Source organism: Arachis stenosperma, chromosome 9 (genome assembly GCF_014773155.1).
Source record: "Arachis stenosperma cultivar V10309 chromosome 9, arast.V10309.gnm1.PFL2, whole genome shotgun sequence".
NCBI classification, from domain to species: Eukaryota; Viridiplantae; Streptophyta; class Magnoliopsida; order Fabales; family Fabaceae; genus Arachis; species Arachis stenosperma.
In genome coordinates this window covers 159620491-159640009 of record NC_080385.1, presented here as the reverse complement: position 1 = coordinate 159640009, position 19519 = coordinate 159620491, and the positions used below count along the sequence as shown (strand labels likewise).

Here is a 19519-nt window from a genome sequence, read left to right as displayed (position 1 = left end):
TAGACCTTCCGGATTCTCTTGAATGCCGCCATCAGTTCTTGCCTATACCACGAAGATTCCGGTTAAAGAATCCAAGAGATATTCACTAGAGCCTTGGTTGCTTGTAGAACAAAAGTGGTTGTCAGTCACCTTGTTCATAGGTGAGAATGATGATGAGTGTCACGGATCATCACATTCATCAAGTTGAAGAACAAGTGATATCTTGGACAAAGAACAAGCGGAATTGAATAGAAGAACAATAGTAATTGCATTAATACTCGAGGTACAGCAGAGCTCCACACCTTAATCTATGGTGTGTAGAAACTCCACCGTTGAAAATACATAAGAACAAGGTCTAGGCATGGCCGTGAGGCCAGCCTCCCAATGATCTAAGAACTAGATGTCCAAAGATGATCAAAGGATCTAAAATAATCCCAAGATTTCAAATACAATAGTAAAAGGTCCTACTTATAGAAAACTAGTAGCCTAAGGTGTACAGAGATGAGTAAATGACATAAAAATCCACTTCCGGGCCCACTTGGTGTGTGCTTGGGCTGAGAAAATGAAGCATTTTCGTGTAGAGACTCTCCTTGGAGTTAACGCCAGCTTTGGTGCCAGTTTGGGCGTTTAACTCCCATTTAGGTGCCAGTTCCGGCGTTTAACGCTGGAATTCCTGAGGGTGACTTTGAACGCCGGTTTGAACCATCAAATATTGGGCAAAGTATGGACTATCATATATTGCTGGAAAGCCCAGGATGTCTACTTTCCAACGCCGTTGAGAGCGCGCCAATTGGGCTTCTGTAGCTCCAGAAAATCCACTTCGAGTGCAGGGAGGTCAGAATCCAACAGCATCTGCAGTCCTTTTCAGTCTCTGAATCAGATTTTTGCTCAGGTCCCTCAATTTCAGCCAGAATATACCTGAAATCACAGAAAAATACACAAACTCATAGTAAAGTCCAGAAAAGTGAATTTTAACTAAAAACTAATAAAAATATACTAAGAACTTAACTAAAACTACTAAAAACATACTAAAAACAATGCCAAAAAGGGTACAAATTATCCGCTCATCAGTAACTGCCCCTAAAATCTCTCTAACCACTTCCACGAGCCATATCTTAACCTCCCTAAGATAATGGGACGGTTAACACCCTAAAAATATGGCACTACTCTAACGGTGGTTATTGGTTCACACTATAAATACACTGACACTCTTCAGGTATCTCTAAGCCCAATACATTCTAAACCTGCTCACACCCTTGCTAACTTAGGCATCAGAGTGTCTTTGCAGGTACCACCCCCCATTCACTCACGCACACAAGTCGGAAGGAGGTTCCAGCGTGCAAACCTGCTCGGAAGTTACCATCCGCAGACGATTGGGCTGGCCAAATACAGCCCAATCCATTAATCTCCGGTTACCCACCGTAACACCTTAATATTAATCCTTTGATTTCTAAAACCTTAATATTAATCCTAATTTATTTTACTTTTGCAATTAGACGATACATATTTATTATCCCTTTAGTCTCATATTCTATCTGTTACGGTGTGTAACCGGAGATTAATGGATTGGACTGTATTTGGCCGGCCCAATCGTCTGCGGATGGTAACTTCTGAGCAGGTTTGCACGCTGGAACCTCCTTCCGACTTGTGTGCGTGAGTGAATGAGGGGTGGTACCTGCAAAGACACTCCGATGCCTAAGTTAGCAAGGGTGTGAGCAGGTTTAGAATGTATTGGGCTTAGAGATACCTGAAGAGTGTCAGGGTATTTATAGTGTGAACCAATAACCACCGTTGGAGTAGTGCCATATTTTTAGGGTGTTAACCGTCCCATTATCTTAGGGAGGTTAAGATATGGCTCGTGGAAGTGGTTAGAGAGATTTTAGGAGTAGTTACTCATTTGAATTGATGTTAATCTGCCAACTATTCTCCGTCCCGACTTCTTTAGAGCAAATCATAGTCGAGACCGACTTCTTAGTACGAAGGTCGGTGCTCAGCAAGGCTCAATCCTCTGGACTAGGCCTTTCGTTTAGACCTGAGCCTTTATTATTGGGTCAGAGTATGAACACTATCTTTTTGGTATTAAAATTAATTTTGAAATGTCACTGAAAAATTTTTTTTTTTAATTAAGACACGTTAATAATATTTAGATAAAGTCATATTTTTAATAAATTCAACATAATTTGAAATTACATTCTATAAATATTATATAATATTTATTAAATTTAATCTTTAAAATAAAACTTTATTAATGTATTATATAAAATTCACAAAATCTATTCATTAATTATACCTTCGACCAATGCAATCAGATTTAATTAGATTTATTTTAATTTAGCTAAGAGGTCAGTTTGAATATTTAAAATAGACTAAATAAAATATTTGAATGGGCATATCTAATTAAACTGTAGTCCTTTACGTAGGAGGTCAATGTTATTGCCATGTGTTCGGGGAAGTAGGCAGTCTATCTATCTCAGCTACCACCACCATAGAGAGAAATCATGATTTATTACATTTTCTTTTTCTTCTATCTTTAAAAAGTAAACAATAAAGTGCATTTTGTGGTAGGACTGTTAAATGGATTAGCCCAATTTATTTAGGCCTAATCCGTTAAGTCCATTAATTAAATAGATTGGACTGTTTAAATTTGCTTTATTTGTAAATTATAATTTTTTAACTTAAATTATTTATAATCAATTTAATGGGTTAAACGGGCTAGTCTATTTATTTTTTAATTTTATTTTTAAAAAAAATATTTTGACAACAAATATTAATTTTAGGTTAAAAATCTTAAACAAATAATATTTTTTAGTTAATTGGTCGAATTTTCGGGTCGAATCAGAAAAAATATCAGCTAAATGTGTTATTTTTTTAAAAAAAATAAAAAATAAACGATCCACCCACTTAGTCCGCGGACTAGCTTGTTTAACCCGTAATTTTTTTTGGGTTCACAGGACTCAGCCCAAAATTTAAAGGGTTTAATTTTAAAGGCAAAATCTGTCTATCTAAGTAGGTAAATGAGCTGGCCTGATGAATTTGGTCTATTTTAACGACCCTACTTTGTAGTAAAGGATTCCTTGGTGCTTTAGTGCACAAGTAAATTAATAACAAAATAAGTAAATTTTTTGTTTAGGTTGTCTTGTGTATAAATTAGTTATAGTTAAGTCTCAGTTTGATTTTTGAATTTGCACTCGAATCTCAAAGTAATTCCTGAAATTAGTAGTTATTCAATTTTCACTCGAATTTTAAAATAATTTTTGAAATTAATAATTATTCAATTTCGTTCATGAACTTGCACTCTAAAACTCAAAATAATCTTTGAATCATTTTTCGTCAATGAGACGTGATTAAAATGTTGACATGAACTTATTATTACATGTTGACACGTACAAAATGATGTATCGAATTTGGTGCCTCTTTTGTCTAAAAACGACGTCGTATTGAGTGTGGAATGCCAACTTCTCTTTTATTTTTCTACACCATAAACAGAGGCTCTTGTCTTTCTCTTTGTCTATGACACTAGTCTCACCAGTGCAATTTTTCTCAGAAAGAAATTCTCTCCATGGTTAGTTTCGTAATTACCATCGTAAAGTAACTATCTATTTGGTTAAGGAAAGAGAGAGATGGGGTTGATTTCATAATTGCCATCGTAGAACAACTATCTACTTGGTTGAGAAAGAGAAAGAGAAAGAGAGACCGATCTTCAAAAGAAGAAGAAAAGAAAGTGGATGAGGAAGAAAAACCTGCTATACTGAAGCACCTAATGGTGTACATACACCAGTTCCTTCACACTTTTTTAACCACTTCCTCAACATCTTCCTTGTAAATCTCGAATAATTAATGAAGAATTAGATAATAAATTAATTATTATTTTTAAAAATTAAAAATTAAATTTTATAGTTAAATGAAGTAGAAATAATTAAAATATGAATTTTGATATTAATTTTAAAAATTTTAGCTCAAAATTGGACTAACAAGTCGAACCGATTGGACCGGACTCAAGAACCGAAGGTCCAACATATAAACGAGGCTTTCAACCTTCTTCCTTTCACAAAATGAGTTTCACGCCAAGGAAGAAGAAGAAAAGAGCAAAATTCTTGCCCTCAATTTTTCGTTCCACATAACTTTCAACCCAGAATTTTGATTGACGAGCCATTAGTAGCCATGCGTTTATCTCGAAATTCTCTATGAAATTCACCAAACAATTTGGTAAGGAAATGACGTTTTCTTACCCAGTTCTTCCCTTTTCAGTTCGTAATTTGGATTTTGGTAATCGAGAGATTTTGTGATTTTGATGATTTAAGGGTACTCTAGCGGTGGATAATCACTGGATTTTGTCCATTTGATTCGTGCGTAACGGTAAAGAAATTCTAACCGTTATAAATTGGTGATCTAGTGAGTTCAATGTTGATTATTGTAATATTGTATGAATTAGATTGTATATCTTGTTAAATTGGAATTAACTTATTGGATATTGGAAGCTTGAAATTGAATCCTAAGAGCTAAAATTTAATTGGTGAGGAATTGAACCAAAACCACACAAGTTCGAATTCTAGTAGTGGTTGGTAATTATGTTAGTGTGTGTGGGTGTGTAACCTAAAATTAGAATGATCTAATCTATGACAAAAAAAAAAAAAACTAAAATCATCAAATAACCAATTGAAACTAAATTATTAAACACTTAATAATACTCTAATAATTAATAAAAAGGTCCTAGATATAGAGCTGTTTCTCAATTTTTATGTAATTTCTCAACGTTGGAACAAAAAATTGAATCAATTAATATATATGGGTTTTTGTCACTTATGAAAAAATGCATTATATTTACCAAATAAAAATAATCTTTTCAAAGTCAAAATATCAATTTACTTTTATCAAAAACTAATCTTTTAAAGACTAAGGTGGTCATTTACTTTTATTTTTATTATCAAATTTATATAATACGAGATAAATAATTTTTGGTTAATATGTAATCACTAGACTTATTTACTATATTTTTTCTTTTTTTTTCATTTTTAACTTATTATTTAAACGAAGGTATGAATGTTAATCTAATTATATAATGGTCAACGATCTATTGATCATCACCTAAAAAAATTCATATAAAATCATAAATTTTGAAAAGAAAAAAAAAATCCACAAATTAACCACAATAAACTATAACTTCCAATTTATTTTTCAGTCAACAAGCTGAACAGTGTTTTATTTTCCTAAATTTGGAGGAACACAACTGGGTAGATGAATTAAATTAAAAGCGAGGCTGATGGCAAAAGTTACAAGAATAATTAAAATGGTGATTAACATTTCAATTATTTTTATTTGAGCAAAAACTTAATATATATAATTTAATTCAAAGATGGAACGAGATGATAGAAAAGGAGGATAATAGTCCCCTAATTTTAATTTTATACATATAAATTATATATAAATTTTAGTTTAATTTTTTTAAAATTTTATTTTAATTTTAATTTATTGTATAAATATTTTTTGGCCTCTACTAATATTTTATTTAATTCTGCCCCGATTTAATTAGTTATGTTGTGGTGGTGTGACGATAATACCCTGTTGCAAAACGGCAGGTAATCTTGCAGCCAAGCTGCGTTTCAAATCAGGAGAAACGGCGTGCTCTCCAATCATGGTCTCCAACACCGCCGATGACAATGGCTTGTTCTCAATAACCGCCGCCTCTTTTTCCGGTATGTTGCCATCTTGGGAGAAACTAAGGCCCAAGTGTCCAAGTGGTGATTGGCGGTAGAAGACGGAGGCACCAGGTTTGAAGTTGACGTTCTTGAAGGCTTCAGCAAATTGTTGAATGGCTTCAGCTTCTGCGTCGCCATAAGTCCCAACGGATTTCATGTGTGCCACACAATTCTCCATCACCTTCCTTGAATACTCCACTCCACTCAGTGCCAGGATCTTCGATCCTCTAATCAGTTTCTCAAACGGCCCTGGAAATAAACAATTTGTTAAGGAAAAGTATAGGTACTAACATATTATATTTGTGTTTTATGGGAGTGTGTTCGTAAATGTGTCTAATAATTAATATATTTTAAATATATATATAAAGAAATACATCTAAAAAATATATCTATAAAGACATTTCTATTAAATATAATTATAAAAAAAATATTTTTATTAGACACATTCATGAACACACTTCTATGAAACACAATTATAAATAAAAGTTGGCAGAAGTTGGCAGATATGTTATAACATAGCGGAACCGATTTGTTAAATTAAGTTTATGCAAAAAATTACTACATACTAATTAACTAGTTACGTCGCCAATAAATATTATTATTTTAAATTAATAATTTGTATTTATATTTAAAAATATTTATACAGAAAAAAATATAATTTATATTTATATTTTTTAAAATTTATATACATAAATTTATAAAATTTATTTATTAAAAATAATTTAATATTTATACTGATAAAATAATAGACAAAATTACTAAAAAATAATAGTCTCTAAAATTTGTAATTTTTAATTAAATAATTAATCATTAAAATATTTAATCAAATTTATTTATAGTACAATAAATGTTTTTGATATATATATTTATATATATTATATTGTTATTAACTAATTTTTTTATATATATGTAATATGATTGATAATATTATTTAAAATTATGTCATTACTATAATAAAAATTAATTATTAAATTAAATATTTACATAAAATATACGTTAAAATATAAAAATATATGTTTTTATATATAAATATATAATAATTAATCACTAGTTTTTGGTTCGTCTTATATGTTATTTATTGCATTTCTCATATTTAGTTAGCATGCTTTAGTTGGCCTTAATTTTGTCCCACTTGTAAATAAAAGTGCAATCCAAAATAGTTTACGTATACGCAATATATTTGATGACGCCTTTTAATCCTATCAATATGATTTTTCAACGTTTAATAAGCAATTTCATCACGAATAAAAACTGATGAATCTAAATTAAAGACAGTAAACATGGCGTTTTAACTCAAACTTTCCATTACGGGTACATGCGTAAATAAAAATAGAGGAGTGTTAAAGACCACCACTTTTGTTAAATTTTGGTCACCACTTAACTATTAAAAAAAATTAAATAATTTTATACTATTATATATAATTTCACACCATTAAAAATAGGAAAAATTCCACTTCCCTCCCCTGTGAGATGTTAAAATGACACTCCCCTCCCCTCTATTTTATAAATGTACATTCTCCTCTCTTCTAACTTTTAAAAAACCTCTTCTTTAATCCATTTTAAACTTTTTGTGTTAACTTTATCCATTTTAAAAAAAAAATAAATTATTTTTTGAAAAAATATCCATTAACAAAAATTTTTATTTTTTATCATTAAATTTTACTTACCAAAATACCCTTTAATAAATTATTTTTTATTGATTAAATTGTATTTTTATTAAAATACTTTTAAAAAAATTAATAATTAAATTATTTTTTTTTAAGATATCTATCCTTCAACAATTTTTTAATTATTAAATTTTGATTTTACCAAAATTTTTATGAATAATTATTTTTATATTTTACTATTAATTTTTTGATATTAATATATATTATTTTAACATTAAATAAAAAAATTTTACCACTATTAATATATATAACAATTAATATATATTGATATTGAAAAATAATCTTACTAAAATTTTTTATTTAATGTTAAAATAATATATATACAGATATAAAAAATTAATAGTAAAATATAAAAAAATCGTTAACGAAAATTTTGGTAAAATTATAATTTAATAATTAAAAAATTATTAAAGGATATTTTAGAAAAAAAATAATATAATTATTAAATTTTTTAAAAAATACAATTTAATCAATAAAAAATAATTTATTAAAAAATATTTTAATAAAAAAATATAATAATAAAAAATAAAATTTTTATTAATGGATATTTTTTTAAAAAATAATTTATTTTTTTTTAAAAAATAATAAAGTTAACATTAGTTAATACAAAAAGTTTAAAATGGATTAAAGATAAGGTTTTTTAAAAGTTAGAAAGAAAGGAAATATACATTTATAAAATAAAAGAGAGAAAAATATTATTTTAACATCTCACAGAAGAGTAGAGTAAAATTTTCTCTTAAAAATATCATTAATAATTAATTGATAGCTAAAAACCACAATATCAAAATCTGCTGATATTTTAGGCTTTTTCATAAAGATAATTTGACTCTTACTTTGATTATGTATTTAAGCATACCGGAAATGATATCTCTGTAGAAGTGAAGGGTTTGGAGCAATTGTTGGGAGGACTTGTCCTTCCACTTTCCGGCGAGTGATGGCACCGCTTTGTCCTCCAAGTATACTCCGATTCCGGTGAACTTTATGAACTTTCCATCAATCGTCAATCCTCTCTCCCCTACTCATTCATCACCAACCAATAAACTATTTAATCTAGATTATTACTTTTTAATTCATTATGACAATTAATTATTAGTTAATTTGTTCTTCATACTATAATATAAAGGATAAACTTCCTTCAAGGAACGTATAATAGATTATAATAATACCTGCGCCGGCGAGGAAATAAGACTTAGAGGAGCCAGGAGGAGTAACCACCGCCGGGAAGACAAGGTTCTCGAACTGTATTGCCGTGATGGATGGTTCCGCCGCCATACTCAAACTATAAATTAAAGATGTCTTAACTGGCAAGCTACAATTTTCTTGTTTTACCCAGTTGGTATTTGGCGTATAGAATATGTTTATACCATATATATATATATGTGAGAAATGCTCAAAATTTACGTGTTTATATTTAAGAATGGTTAAATAATTTAATAAATTTGATTAAATTATTATTTAATAATTTTTAGTTATTAATTTAAATACAGAAAGAAGTGGTTTTTCACTTTTATATTTATTATTACATTATGCAACGAGATAAGATCAGTTTATTTAATTTATCACATTAATATTTAATAAAATAAAAATATTTAACAAATAATAAACATACTAATTTTAATTTTTTTTTGCAAATATTAAATTAAATACAGTGATTTAAATTATTGTTTTTCTAATATTATTATAATAAAATAATTTAACAGTGAAATTGAAGTAGATTATTTTAAAAATTATTGGATTAAATAATTTTTTATAAAGATTAAAACTAGAAAGAATAAATTATTAAAATATTTTATAAAAACTTGTCTTTTAATTAAATTAAATACAATGAAAAGTAATTTAGTTTAGCTTGACTATTAAGTTGCTTTACTAAATATTAATTCGTATAACAAATCAAATAATAACGTAATAAACTAAAACAATTAGGTTATTTTTATACTTATATATTATAATAAAAAGTGTTTTTATTCTAAAGATAAAAATAAGACTTAAATTCATGATCTCTAAATAAGTATAAAAATATTATGTCATTTGATTTATAATTTATTGGTATAAGTTATTCTATACCTACCCACCTAACTGGCAGTCATCATTACATTTTTAAAACGATATCACTAATCTTCTATTTTTGCATTATTAGAAATTTTATTATTCCAAATCATACAACCATCTCTGTTCATGCCCCATATTGGGTAAACGGTCTTGCCGGTCTAGTTTGGTTTACTAGTAGTCTTATTATTGGACTGTATTGAACAATGATCTATATATGAACATCAAAAATTCAAAACATGTGAAGTTCCTTGGCTATGACTATGACTACGCATATATGACACAATCTCTTTCTATTTGTTTTGTAATCGTAGAATTTGTCAAATTATAATGCTCCATTACTTAATCATTCTGCTATCTCCAAACTACGTCGTTTCGATCTCAATCATTACATGCTATCAAAACTTTAATTCAAAATAAAATGTCACATAATTAAAATAAAGATATAAAGAGGAGTGCTACACATACAAGTTATTTTGGCCTACAAATTTTATAAGTTAGGTCAAATCTAATACGCACTTCACTGAACCATCTTCGCGTGTTTCATCTTCGTTTCCTTTTTCGAGTTTTTTGTCAAATTTGTTCGATCTCCTTCGTGCGTTCTCTCTGCCTTCGATCTCCTTTTATTTTTTTCGATTTTCGTGGTTTCTGAAATCAAGTTTTGAAATTGTTTTGAAGACGATGGAACTTCAGAAATACACCCGAACGATTACAAAAATGCTCTCAAACGATTACAAAAATACATCCAAAGGATTACAGAAATCCACCCAAACAGTTACAGAAATAAATCAAACGATTACAAAAATACACCTAAAAGATTACAGAAATACATCCAAAGGATTTAAGAAATATACCCAAAGGATTTAAGAAATACACCCAATATAGGAGGGAGACAGTATATTTCTTCTTGAAATCTTTTAATGTTTTGCTGGTTAAAGATGAGGCACATAGCAGAGACAATCTAGAAAAAAAATTTAGAAGAACAGTAAAACAGTACCTTGAATAATGTTTCTTCGTTTTTTCTGGTGATTTTGATGAAGGAGAAAGAGAAAACGAAAAGAGGAGAAGAAATTTCAATAAAAAAAGAAGGAGGAAGAGGTGGTATTGATGATGACGATAACGAGATAACGATTTAAAAAAATTACGAAAAAGAGGAATAAGAGACACGGAGAAAGAAGAAGAAAAAGAAGAAGAAGAAGAGGAGGAAGAGGAAGCACCAAGAAAGAAGAAGAAGAAAAAGAGACAAAAAAAAAAGTGAAAATAGCGTGAATATAAATGACTTATATGATTTGTATAGAAAACGCTTGTACGTGGAGAATAATCCAGATATAAAATAGTTATACACATTTCTTTTTCTAAAATATTTTTCATCATTATTTCTAAGGCTCAAACAAGATCTTTTAATTAAGACATAAGATATTTATCATTTCGTACAACAACAAAAGATATTAGTCATTTTGACTAATTACATATTTATTATTTTAATACAAATTTAATAAATAAAATAATATACTTATTAACCCCCTCCCCCCGGGTTTGTGATATTTGCAGATATTTCTTTTTTTTTTTTTGTGCACTTCATTTTTGTTCGGTTGGAGAAATGAGCAGAAAGCCCAACCATATTAGCCCATACGATAAACAGGCTATTCTATTTCCGAAGCCCATTAACTTATGCTTTGGAATATACGTACGTATACGTATAGTCGTATACATACACATTGAAAACTGAAAAACGACAATCGAACGGCGTCGTACGTAGAGATTTGACGTCTTCATCGTCTCGAAATCCAAAAACTGAAGCTTTAGACACATGCTGGTTCTGTATCGATTCCAATTTCCAAAACCACCTTATTCTTGTTATCGTCACGACGTACCAACTATTCAAACCCTAAATTTGGTGCATGCATTTCTGTGTTGAGTGTTGGCATTCGTAATCTGAACTGTGAAATTAAAGGGAGTGACAGTGATAGAAGATGTCGTGGCTGAGATCTGCGATGACCAAAGCAGTGGAGGTTGGGAACAACACCAACCTCACTCGCGCCGTCAGGAACTATGCCGACACCGTCGTACAACACGCCGGCCAAGCCGTCGCCGAGGGCGCCAAAATCCTTCAGGATCGCATTGTAACTTCACTCTCCCCTCTTTCTGTATTACTTTCAATTTCGCCTGTGATTGCTACCCTAATTCCCAACTAGGTCAAAATTTGTGTCCCCTTCATGTTTCTAGTGACTTATTGACCTCCTTTTTATTCGTCTCAGCTGTTTGTTTTACGTATCTTCTAAACTGGTACTTGTTTTTCCCCATTTGTAATTAAATGAATGAATTGTTGTAAAGTTACTGTTTTGGAGCTAAATTAAATTGTAACTGAAGTGTTCTGACGTGAGGTGATGAGAATGATGAGGATACTGATTTCATGTTGTGTACTTGTGTGTATGCATAGGCTGCTCGGAATTATAGAAGTGTTGCGCAGACAATTAAGAGATTGGAAGAAGCTGCTATCACCTACAGGGGACCTGAAAGAGTGGAGTTGCTTAGAAGATGGGTTGTTGTGCTTAAAGACGTTGATAAATTGTCTCGAGCTGCGGATGAAGGTAAAGAGAAGACTTTTGAGCATCACCTTGGTGTTGAAGAGTTAAAAGATAACCCAAGGAAACCATCTCTGGTAAGAAAGCCTTCGTTCCTTGCCTTGCATCTGAACATTCTAGTTTGGTATACATGATTTTGGGATATAATACCTACCCAAGTTTTAGGAAATCATTTCGTTATACTTTTAGTCTGCTTAGCACTGACAATCTATTTAAGAAGTTCTTGTTATTTGTATTTTAGATGATATTGTCAGTAGAAAAACTGTGGTTAATCCTTCCCTGTTTTTGGTCATAACAGGATTCTTTGGTTGTTGGCTTGTCTTTCTCTCAGTTTAATTATAGAATGAGCCTGTCATTTCTGTGTTGCATTATATTAGAGCAGAGTGCTGGGGTGGCTGTTCTACCCTATTTCACTGCTTCCGAATTCCATGTTTCAGAGTTTATTTTTTATTTTCATTTTCGACAGTGTGATGCCTTATATTAGATTTACTGAAGTGTTGTGTACTTGTTTATTACTTGTTAGCTTAGCTGAGGAGCCATTATGTATCAGTGTTTCTATATTGTTGATGTAATGATATCTGTGTTCAGGGTATTATTATTATTATTATTATTATTATTATTATTATTATTATTATTTCCCAATGTTGATGTGTAAGTTTTTCAGTTATTGATGTAATCCTCGAAATAGTGAACATCTTGATTTAACATTCTCTCACTTTGTTGTTTGTGTTTTTCATACTTTTGGTTTTTTCAGGTTCTTTATTATGATAGTGATTTTGGAGGTGAACCGTTAAATTTCCGTGATGTTTTTCTTCAAAGTCAGGCATTGGAGGGTATAACATTATCAATGGTATGATAATTGATGTCATTATTAGGTACACTAATGCTGAAATTCCTTCTGGTATGTTAATGTTGTTAAGAGTTAGTAACTTCTTGTAAACTTTTATCAATGATATTTCCATCTAGTAAAACATAAACCCTTGCTTGTTTGTTTTCTCTTTTGATGTATAGTTATTTCAGCTTTATTGTTCTAATTCTACTAGTGTTTCATACTATCATTACAATGGTAAAAGAAGATCATCCTGCATATGTCAGTCTTTTAATTGCTGATGATGGAGGTTAACCGCAGGGTTAACTCTTTTCTATTCCTCAGATTATCGAAGCTCCTAATGAGGAAGAGGTTTCCCTTCTCCTGGAAATGTTTGGGTGAGTTTGCCTGTTTCAAATGGCTCATGGTGATTTGCAATTCTTAGCATATATTTGCTGTTTTACCTGCATGAAAATTCTTATTCGGCATGTTTGATGCGAGTATTTATATGGCTATACATATGACATTTAATTTAATTTGATTGAATCCTTCTGTTCCTAGATTTCAAGCCCTTTGGTGCATATTTGTGTGAGACATTTTGTAACGCTTTTATATTTCAGTTCAGCCAAACATTGGCCTGATCATGGTTTAATTTGTTTTATATAGGCTCTGTCTGACTGGAGGGAAAGAGGTTCATAATGCCATAGTAAGCAGTTTACAAGATCTCGCAACAGCATTTTCAGGCTATCAAGATGAAGTATTGGTAAGTATGATAGTTACACTTGCATCTATAGATAGAAGTATTCCTAGTACCAAAATGTTGCTGGAACTACTTGCAATTCTCACCACTTATAGGTATACTGCTCTAGGCAATTCTGCTTTTTTTTTTTTTTTTCAGCTTTACATGACATTATTATATATGTTTTGCCCGTTTTTCAGGTGAAGCGAGAGGAATTACTTCAGTTTGCACAGGGTGCCATTACTGGGTTGAAAATTAATTCTCAAGCTGTTAGGTCAGTATGAACCAAGGGTTTGTTCCTGTTGTCATTTTTGTCGTACAATTTCTGCTACAGATCACGAGGTTTTCTCTCTGGTTAAAAGTCACATTCTACTGGTGTCACATAAGATCAAAGCTACATAAACTTAAAGAATTCCCATGATATAATGTAAAATGGGAAAAGTAGGCTGCAATATAGCTGTCTTCGTTGTGAATCTTGTGTTGCTTTCTGGCTGCAGAATAGATGCTGAAGCATTTAGTCTTAAGAAAAAGCTCAATAAGATAACTTCACAGGGGACTGAATACCAAGTTGATTATAAATCTGCTGAGGAAACAATGGCAACACTAGAGGTATGTTATTTTATTTCTGATGTTTGTGTTCTATCATAATTAACAGAAAACTAGTGCACTTTCATAAGGAGTGCAATCTTTTCCCCCTAAACTTTCTTAAATGTGTACTATTTTCATAAGGACTAACACACACAAGTAAGAAGGCTAAGGGATCATGTTGCACACTGTTTTAGTTTAGGACTAAAGTGTATGTGATCTCTATTTATAGGGGGTAAAGTATAGTTCCCCCCCAATTATTAAAATATAATGTTGGGGAAGAAGCTAATTTGAGCCTTTTTGGAGTTAGTCTCTACCCTGTAATCAAATACTAGTCAATTTGGCTGGCATGCAGTCAGTGCACTGTTGTATTTTGTACTTATCTTCTTAAGGAAGAGTTGCTACCTGTCTCTAATATCTTGATTCTTTCTTGAGTTGAATGGGAGATTTTCATTCTCTGCTCTTTGCCCTTCTTCCTTTCTCCCTAAGAGCATATTCAACTATTTATTGTGTTTATGAAACTTTATCGATGTTTTGAAATTTGAAATATGGAGTATAACCAACCAATCACTTTGCAGGCTTTAAAAATAGCACTAGCGCAGATTCGGATATGCTCCAGGTTGGAAGGATTATTGCTGAAGAAAAAAGGTTTAACCAATGGAGACTCTCCTGATGTTCATGCCCAAAAGGTACAACTATTTCATAGTTTCGTTTGGAAGGTAAAGAGGTTGGAGAGCTAGAAAATAGAGATACAATATATTACCAGGCATTAAAACTAGAATGGTTTACCTTCATTCAACTAAGATAGATGATGGAGACTTGCTCTTTGCTAGTTATCAAATATCAATAATCTCAACTCTGAATGAAAACTGAAGAGGTAGTGGCTTGTAGGTATTTTGTTTTGTCACCATTTAGCTGACATCCACAAAAGGATGAAATTTTCTCTTCCGGTGATATACTTCCACAAGTACATGACTATATGTCCTACTCCTAGCTTTTGGTATTGGGAATAGTATAGGACTACAGAGTAGGACATGCATTTGGGGTATTTTGGAATGTTCAGTTTTGATGATCTTCTCTAATAATATTTTTAAATGTGTCTAGATCTGTTTTTTCTTTATATTCTAGTTTCTAACAGTGTTATCATTTTCATGTCTACAAGTAGGTTGATAAGCTAAAGGTTTTAACAGATTCTCTTGCCAACTCTGCTGCAAAAGCTGAAAAGCGTATTTTAGACAACAGGTAGACTTTCTGTATTATGAAATTTTCTGTTTAGTGCTCTCTCTCCCTGTATCTCATTTCATTTAGTCTGGTTATATCAAACTATAAATTGAGAATGGAATTCCTAGGCATGACAATATGACATGAAACTATGCAAGAAAGGCAGGATGGTTAATTATGAAATGTTTCATTTAGTTATTTTTGTTAATGCATGCAAAGAATCTTGTAGCTTCTAGATCAGGTGATTTTGAAGGATTTATTTTGCTGTATAATATTTTTGCTTCAGATACAGGGAAGTAACCCAATCCCCTCCCCCTTCTCTCTTTTTCTTACACTAAATAATGACAGAGTACAAACAGAGGAGGCATTAAAAGTTCGGGTGGCTAAAGATGGTGAAGTTAGTGAAAAGGAGAAGGTAATCTGTTCTGTTCAGCAAGGCAGCATTGTATTTATTGTGTAAATTTTGGCTGACAAGGAATTAACAATCTTTCACAAGGAAACTTCATAACTGACTAGGTCTGTTTTTGCTTTGAAATGTGTAATTTATGTCTAAATTGTCAATATTAAATAATGTATGGACAATATTTTATTTTGGTTTGAGGGAAGGATATCCTTATAGGAGCATTTTTGTTTCACCATCTGAAGTTTTTATATACACTTTGTCCTGTATTATATTTTTGTTTTATATTGTTTAGGTGACACTAGATTGAAAGAAGTTAATCATTGATCATTACTCAATAGATATAGAAGGGATTTCAGTATGCAAGCTCTATTAAATTTATCTCTGGTCTGGTGTGTGTACTAGGTGTTCCATCTTTTTCGTAGAGGGATTGCTGATTTTTTCCTCCCTCGCCCTTTTCTTTTTTAGGAATTGACAAGTGAGATATCAGGACTCCAACAGAGAAAGGAAGAACTTGAAGCTGAATTAAAAAAGGTATTTTGTTGCTATCTATATTCTCAATGCTTCAGTATTTTTCTCAGTTCTTGCAGAAGAATGGTTTCTCATGTTGTTAGTCTAGAAACCATTGAAATTTCTAACTGAAGTCTTTGACCCTTTCCTAGAATTTTCTTCTCTTACTATTCTGTCTTCAAATGTTGATCTTCATCTATAATTTCAACTAGTTACACCTTAAAGTAAGAGAGATTATATCATTCCGGGTCTTAATTGATAATTATTTGTATATGATTGATTTATTTAGAAACAGACATTTTATAATTGATTGATGTCTGGTTTACACCCTGTAGGTTAATACATCTTTGGCTTCTGCTCAAGCACGATTGTGGAATGTGAGGGAAGAGAGGGATCAGTTTGAGGAAGCAAACAATCAGATAGTTGAACATCTGAAGACAAAGGTTTGAACTTTGAAGTTCTCTCTTTTGTGTTTGGGTTATCATGCTAATCCACTTTGCTGCTTAAATAATTCTCAGCACCCAGTTACAGTTTTCTGAAGTATTCATTTGACCCAGTTGTCTTAAGTATTCATTTGACCTTGATTGACAGGAAGATGAACTTACAAAATCAATTAGGTCCTGTAATGTTGAAGCAGATGTTATCAAGACCTGGGTTAATTTTCTCGAAGATACTTGGGTTCTGCAGCGGTCAAATGCAGAAATTTACGAGAAGCAGGTCAAGTATGTATTAAACTTGCTGAACTTGAGTTGGTGGATTTTCTTATATGAGATTTATCATGAATTAATACTGTTGCTAATTGTTGTGTTTTTGAAGTGATGAATTGGAGAGCCATGAGGACTATTTTGTGAATTTGGTCATTCAGCTTCTTGCTGGTTACAAGGTATTGATTTTCCTTTACAGAATTGGATGTTGGATTTAAAATGGTGGATTCCTTTCTGCTTCCCTGCTTTTCCTGTGTAATATTACATGTTATGTAATTCACAGAAAGAGTTGGAGCCTTCCATCGACCATATTGCAACGTTCGTTGTGAACCTCAAGAATCTAAGTCAAAGGTAACCTTTCTGTGTTATTTCTAATGTCTACATGAGAATTTGGCTGATTGGAAATTTTCTTGAGAAATCAAATTATTTACAATTAAGAACGAATTTGAATTTTAACACACTAAATTTGTAAGGAAAATTTGAACCAAAATAAGTATGTGATCACATGAATAAAATTATATTTATTTTAGAAGTATTTGCCCTTTTTTTTTGTTTAATTTAGTTTTTTGAAACTAATGTTACAAGAAGATGGGGGTGAGAACAGATCCTCCAAGCAAAAGCAAAGCATAAACAAAAGATCAGTGGTGAACTGCACTTGTCTGAAAAGGAAATTCCTCTAAAAAGTACATAAGCTTTATACTAGATAAAGGCCAAATATCTAATTTTATCCCATAAAGCTTGTTTATCTAATATGTTGTTAAGGGTGCGTAAGTTTCACTCTAACAAAATACTCCAAATTGTGGCGTATACTGTGCAATACCACAAAGATTTTGCTCCTTCCGTATTCCCAAAACCAGCAAACTTAGTCAACAAAATCTAGGTTGCAGCATGTGCCTAAATGTGTGCATGTTTATTTTTCTTATTTTCTTAATTTTCTTGGGGAGATAGGTTAGAGAAGGTAGCCTCCAGTGGAGATGATGAGGATACAAAGCTATTAAGTCCAAGGAGAAATCTTGAGGAGGAATATTTAAGCTATGAAGCTAAGGTATACATGTGACTTGAGAATAATTTTAGATCACTGTCTTCTTTATCCAGCAGTTCACTTATTTGTCTTCTTTTACCTTGAAGCATGCCCAAGTGCCAATTCTTACCTAGACAAAAATGCTCTGGGGTGTTCAATTTGCTTGTATTTTTGAATACCCGGACTTTGGATCTTATTGATGGTTCTGTTTCCTTGTTTCAGATTATCACCACTTTCAGTGTAGTGGATAACATGAAACAGCAGTTTTATGCTCAACATGAGAAAATTTCGAGGTTTTGTATTTCCTTTAAAATCCACTGTTTGACCTTGTTTCAGTTGCTTCATATTTTCTTTCTAAATCACATTATGGGTTCACTCATCCAGGAAAGATGAAGAAAGAGTTAAAGAGCTTTTTGATGCCATTGAAAAATTACGGACTAAATTTGAGGCCATTGAAAGACCAAATCTGGAAATTGAGAGCCCGCCTGAAAAGTCTGAATCACCCCTTGCCGAGAAAAAGCTTGATGATACACCAGCTGCTTCAGCTCCAGCTCCAGCTCCGGGTACTGAGATTTTAAAGACAGAAACAGAGAAACGGTCAAAACCACCTTCAGCTAAGGGAGATGATATATTTGACCATGAAGCGGAATTAGCTAAGCTAGAATCGGAGTTTGGAAAGGTTAGCCAAGACTACTCAGGAGAGGAGATTGGTGATTGGGAATTTGATGAGCTTGAAAGAGAATTGTCCTCTACCAAGTAATTAGGTGAATCCTTTTGGACCTTAACGCTTGCTGTTGTAATTTTTAATCAAACATATGCAAGTATGATATGAAATTGTAAGCGTATATATAGGTTGGCTGTTAATGAACCTGCAGCATGGTCAGATTTCTTTGAATTTGTAACATAAAAACGTGCATAATTTCTTCATTCTTCTGTAAAGTACTGAACTTTAAGTTATAACACGCACTTATCAACTGATTTGTCAGAGCTTTTTTCAATGGGTCCAACTTATTTCAGGACCTTGATTGTCCATATGCCATTGTTTTTTTTTTTTATGAAATTAGAGGTATTTAACTGTGTTGTCTTCTTCTGCCGTTTATCATTTACTCTGTTATATTAACTAAGAAATATTCAAACTTTTTTCCAACCATTTATAAATGGAGTAAAAAATGTAGATTATCAAGACTTTAGAAGCATGTAGCGAATACTTTATTTTTTCTTTTGTTCAGATTTTAACTTGACCAAAAATGTAAATAACTATGGCCTAATAGCATAACCAAACTTGGATATCGTTTAGATACAATTTTATCACAACAAAAATTGTGAAGTAGTTTCAAACTTTCAATTTCTTATCACTTTCATCCGTCTTAATAGTTTATTATAATTATTCTAGGTGAAATAAATAGGTGTGTAATTGCTTGACAACCTAACTTTATTTTATAGCAATTCCTTATTACAAGTGACGTTGCAACTAGATTAGAATAGCTAGGGAGGGACCTAATACTATACTATACTATTAAGTCTATAAAAATCATAAAAGGAAGGTTCCTATGAAGCA

The 19519-nt window shown here is 31.5% G+C and overlaps 2 protein-coding genes across 2 annotated transcripts; one reads left to right on the top strand and one right to left on the bottom strand.

The window, feature by feature from the left end:
- Nucleotides 1-5119: 5119 nt before the first annotated feature.
- LOC130948818 (chalcone--flavanone isomerase 1A-like) lies at nt 5120-8700 on the bottom strand. The gene is made up of 3 exons (XM_057877691.1): nt 8509-8700; nt 8199-8357; nt 5120-5924 (listed from the first exon to the last, which is right to left on the bottom strand). The coding sequence occupies exons 1-3, from the start codon at nt 8612-8614 to the stop codon at nt 5506-5508; spliced, it is 684 nt and encodes a 227-aa protein (XP_057733674.1). The 5' UTR covers nt 8615-8700; the 3' UTR covers nt 5120-5505.
- Nucleotides 8701-11144: 2444 nt separating this feature from the next.
- LOC130950510 (uncharacterized) lies at nt 11145-18993 on the top strand. The gene is made up of 18 exons (XM_057879032.1): nt 11145-11511; nt 11829-12050; nt 12728-12823; nt 13127-13179; nt 13448-13544; nt 13721-13794; nt 14018-14129; nt 14684-14794; nt 15271-15347; nt 15675-15741; nt 16195-16260; nt 16572-16679; nt 16828-16958; nt 17053-17119; nt 17224-17291; nt 17889-17985; nt 18184-18254; nt 18346-18993. The coding sequence occupies exons 1-18, from the start codon at nt 11362-11364 to the stop codon at nt 18719-18721; spliced, it is 2043 nt and encodes a 680-aa protein (XP_057735015.1). The 5' UTR covers nt 11145-11361; the 3' UTR covers nt 18722-18993.
- The last annotated feature ends 526 nt before the right edge of the window (nt 18994-19519 follow it).

Coding starts and splice junctions, on each gene's coding strand:
- LOC130948818 (XM_057877691.1), bottom strand. CDS start 8,614: ATGGCGGCGGAACCATCCATCACGGCAATACAGTTCGAGAACCTTGTC. Junction 8,358..8,508: donor TTATTTCCTCGCCGGCGCAG/GTATTATTATAA, acceptor ATGAATGAGTAG/GGGAGAGAGGATTGACGATT. Junction 5,925..8,198: donor CTACAGAGATATCATTTCCG/GTATGCTTAAAT, acceptor GTTTATTTCCAG/GGCCGTTTGAGAAACTGATT.
- LOC130950510 (XM_057879032.1), top strand. CDS start 11,362: ATGTCGTGGCTGAGATCTGCGATGACCAAAGCAGTGGAGGTTGGGAAC. Junction 14,130..14,683: donor AAACAATGGCAACACTAGAG/GTATGTTATTTT, acceptor ATCACTTTGCAG/GCTTTAAAAATAGCACTAGC. Junction 16,680..16,827: donor TTGAACATCTGAAGACAAAG/GTTTGAACTTTG, acceptor CTTGATTGACAG/GAAGATGAACTTACAAAATC.